Here is a 3,997-nt window from a genome sequence, read left to right on the forward strand (position 1 = left end):
GTTCTGCTGTGCATAAGGTTGCTATGGGTCAGTACCCACTCAATGGCACCTAACAACAACAACAATGGAGAAAAGAAGCTCTGGTAACATAGTGGTTATAAGTCGGACTGCGAACCTCAAGGTCAGCAGTTCAAAACTACCAGCGGTTCCGCAGGTGAAAGATGAGGCTTTCTGCTCCTATAAAGATTTATAGCCTCGGAAACCCTGTGCAGGGTCACTATGAGTCAGAACCGACTCCAAGGCACACCACCACCAGTGGAGGAAAGGGAGTCCTGGTGTGGTGCTGTGGCTTAATGCACTGGACTGCCAGGTTGGTCTGAACCCCAAGGTTGGCGGTTCAAGCTCACCAGCAACTCCTCAGAAACCCTATACAGAAACCCTTATATAACAGGTTCACTATGAGTCGGAACTACGGTACTTAACAACAATGACAGAAACAAGAAGCCAGGAGACGGGGACCAGGCTGTCTGTTGATCAGCACAGGGCTGCCTGGGCAGAGTGGAGACGCAGCAGGGGCAGGCTGTCTGACCCAACTTCACCAATGTAGACCCTGCTGGTACTTGCTCCCTCAAGCTGAACCGCTCTCCCCACTGGCTGTGTAGGTTCAGGTTCTTCATTTGCACAATGAGGGGGACAACCTCCGCTTTTTGGTTGTTGAGAAGATTGAGACCCTGTCCCGCTGACGGCCCGAGAGAAGAGCCCTGTGACTTGTTTGGTGGGAGATGAGGAGAGGTGGGCAGTTACCAAAGCTTGGAAAGCTGGGAGGCTGTCAGCCCCTGCACTGCCCCTGGCTCGGGACCCTTCAGACAGTGTCGGTGGAGGGAAAGGGAAGTGAGTGGGTATTCTCAGGCCATAGGTACCCCCCATCCATGAGGATATCACCCCAACCACTCAGCTTTTTGGGTCCTGCACCTGGAAATCCCCTGAACCATGCTCACACCCAACAGGTCTCCAAGTTCCAGCGTCTTACTGCCCCTTCTCTATGCAGCCCCCACGCCTCCCTGTCGCCTCCCAGCTCACCTGTCACTGCCCTGCTTAGCCTTTCAGGTACTCAGGGTACTCACAGGATGAAAAGTCCCCCCACCTCCCAACGCCCTTATTCTAGTCACCTGCCCATTCTGCTGCCCAGCAAGCTACAGTGGCCTCAAGCTGTCTCACAACCCCCTTCCTCCTTCCACCTATTTCTACTCCCTCAGGGTCATGTGACCCTGTAGAAGGCCCACTGGACCACAAGGTCAGTTTAAATAGCAAGTTCCGCAGATCAAATCCACCAGCTATACAGGGTCACTGAATTGGAACTGACTCAATGGCTCCTAACAACAAGGTCATTTCAAGAGGCCTTTTCTGACCTTGTTAACCTCAGTGAGCTCAGCTCTGGGGACTGAGTCCTGGAACCCCCGAGGCAGGGAGCACCCCATGGTAACTTCACAGCTCTTGCTTAGTTTGGCCCATTTACTTAAGCTCCCTGTGCAACACGGCAGAGGCAGTTCACACCTCACAAGCTTTGTTGTGAGGACTGTCCTCCACCTGAACCACTTTGCACAGCAAACACTCAAGTGTTATCACTGTTAGACTCTGCCACCTTAGACTACACCCAGACAGGACCAGACGAGGCAGGCATCTAATCACTGCTGTCTGCTGCATGCACATGGTCTCCAAGCTTCTTCTCTCCTCTCCTCCACAGCCCGCATACAAGGACTCCTCTTCCAGGGAGCCCTCCTGGACTGAACTGGTTCTGCTCCCAGTCAGAAGTGCTTTCTGCCACTCAGATGGCCCCAAGGTGCCAGGGGGACCCTCTAGGGGTGAAGATGCTTCAGGAAGGGGTTCAATAGTCTGAAAGGATGGGGATGGGACTCAGCCCAGGAAGGAGTCCCTAGAGCCAATGTCTGATTCCGGGGTCTGTGGATTTGGTAAGATCAGCACCTGAGATCCCATGCAGGTCGTGGGTGTCCCCGCCCTCGCTCCTCAGGCTGCAGGCTGGCCTTCAGCTTCCAGATGGATGCTTCGTACCACCTCCTTTAAGAAGTCTTCCTTGACTGACCCCGTATTTTAAAATGGCTTCCCTATAGTCCTCCCCTCTGGTTCCTGTCCACTGCCTTCACAGGCCTTAGCTCAACCCCTCTATCTGACTATTGAGAGGCCCGGACCCCAGCAATTCAGAAACCAGGAGACGGACGTGAACAACAAATGTTTATTGCAGAAATTTGGCCAAGGTTCCAATTGGGGGGCCCCACTGAGGGTAACGGGGCCTCCTTCCCAGGGTTGGGCAGGTAAGTCAAGGAGAAGGTAGCAGAAGTGTGTCTGCGCCGGGGCCTCAGAGCTGTGAGAGGATATTGGGGGCCAAGCTGCAGGTGAGGCCTGTGCCGTCTGGCTCCACATTCAGTGCCTTTACCACGCCATCTTCTATCACCATGGAGAACCTACCAGAAGGAAGGACCAGGCCAGTCAGGTCTGAATAGACACAGGAGGGGTGGCCGGAGCCAGGGCCCCTGAGAGTCCCATGGAGAACCACCCCCCTTTTACCTCTTGAGCCGTCGATTCCCAAAGAGAGGCACCAATGAGTCGTCTAATAACAAATCTGTCTCCTGCAGGGCAAAGAAAAGGGTCAGGCATTCCCAGCCACCTTGGCCCTGTCCCTCTAGGTCCCTGCTTCCAAGGCCCAGCACAGAAGCCACCCCATAGGACGAAACAGAAATCCACTCACCTTCCCAAAGGCCCCCGTGGGGTCAGCCAGGAGCCGAACCTAAGAAAACAGAAAACAGTGGTCACCAGGAAAACCTCCTGCCAGGCCCCTGTCCCTGAAAGCACTCGCGCCTCACCTTGCCTGCCGCTTGGTGGGCTTTCCCCCACTCGGAAGTCACGAAGACGTCATTGACACTCAGACATGCCACCACCTGGACTCCCTTGGCTTTCAGAGCTCCAGCCTGCTCCACAAACCCTGGCAGGTGGCTCTGGGGAGGGAAAATGCAGGGTCAGCCGGGGAATGACCTGCCCTGCTCCTCAGCTGTCCCTTTGTCTCCAAACCCTCCTCCCGTCTCTGCTTTAACTCATTTGATCAGACAATGAGAATTGTGCAAACTCTCTTTTCTTTTTACCTTGGCCACCAGGAAGCTCCGATCTAAACCGAATGCTCTGTGGTCTGGACCACAAGCATCCCACGGGCAGCACTCTTTTCTGTCCCCTAGCCCCAACTGCCTTAAACAGTGCCTGTCACCAAGCAAGATCAACAAGGGATTTTATATTTAAATGCAAGAATAACTCTATATTTACAGTCCTGGTACGTATGTTACCTTCTTCCAGTTTCTAGGTGTGGTGCTGCGGGTTTGTTCGTGCACTGGACTGCAAAGTCAGTTTAAATCACAAGGTTGGCAGTTCAAGTTCATCAGTTGCTCCTAGGAAACCCTATACAAGGTGGCTATGGGTTGGAACTGACTCACCTGTACTTAAAAATAACAACTTCCTTACTGGGAATCCTGTTACGATGCTGTAGGATAAGCAAGCACTCAACCATAAGGTCCATTTAAATCGCAAGGTCGGAGGTTCAAAGTCACCAGCCACTCCTTGGAAACCCCATACAGGGTCACTATGAGTCAGACCCACTCAAGGGCACTTAACAACAAGTTCTTTACTGAATGTGCTAATAAACTGTCTTAACTGCCTTTCATCATCTAAGCTGCCCAAAGGCTTTAGAAGGGCAGGAGAAGGACTTCAGAGCAATAAAAACAGATTAACACAAACTCAGTTCCTGACAGACCTGTGGAGGGCAGAGCCTCACCTTGGAACAGCCTGGAGTGAAGGCTCCAGGGACTCCAAACAGGACACCCTTCTTGCCTTTGTACAGTTCTGCCAGGTTCACCTTGTTCCCAGGCTCCCCTTCAAACACCACCACCGATGGGAGGGCATCTCCTACCTAGAAAAGGCAGCAAAGCAGAGCAGCTGGGAGGGAATTGAGGGCCTGGTGACAAAGGCTGGAAAGTCCAGTCCTGTCAGTTTCCAG

General features: G+C 53.1%; 1 protein-coding gene across 1 annotated transcript in view; it reads right to left on the reverse strand.

Annotated features, from left to right (window-relative positions):
- Nucleotides 1–2,263: 2,263 nt before the first annotated feature.
- The window catches only part of PRDX5 (peroxiredoxin 5), a 3,143-nt gene continuing 1,409 nt past the window's right edge, over nucleotides 2,264–3,997 (reverse strand). The window contains exons 2-6 of the mRNA XM_006861089.1: nucleotides 3,776–3,910; nucleotides 2,820–2,951; nucleotides 2,705–2,743; nucleotides 2,524–2,585; nucleotides 2,264–2,420 (exon numbers count right to left, since the gene is read on the reverse strand). Of these exons, the coding sequence (XP_006861151.1) occupies nucleotides 2,315–2,420; nucleotides 2,524–2,585; nucleotides 2,705–2,743; nucleotides 2,820–2,951; nucleotides 3,776–3,910 (474 nt within the window). The 3' untranslated portion in view covers nucleotides 2,264–2,314. The remainder of the gene's footprint in view (nucleotides 2,421–2,523; nucleotides 2,586–2,704; nucleotides 2,744–2,819; nucleotides 2,952–3,775; nucleotides 3,911–3,997) is intronic.

The sequence above is a fragment of the Chrysochloris asiatica genome, unplaced genomic scaffold, assembly GCF_000296735.1.
Source record: "Chrysochloris asiatica unplaced genomic scaffold, ChrAsi1.0 scaffold00040, whole genome shotgun sequence".
Lineage (NCBI taxonomy): Eukaryota > Metazoa > Chordata > Mammalia > Afrosoricida > Chrysochloridae > Chrysochloris > Chrysochloris asiatica.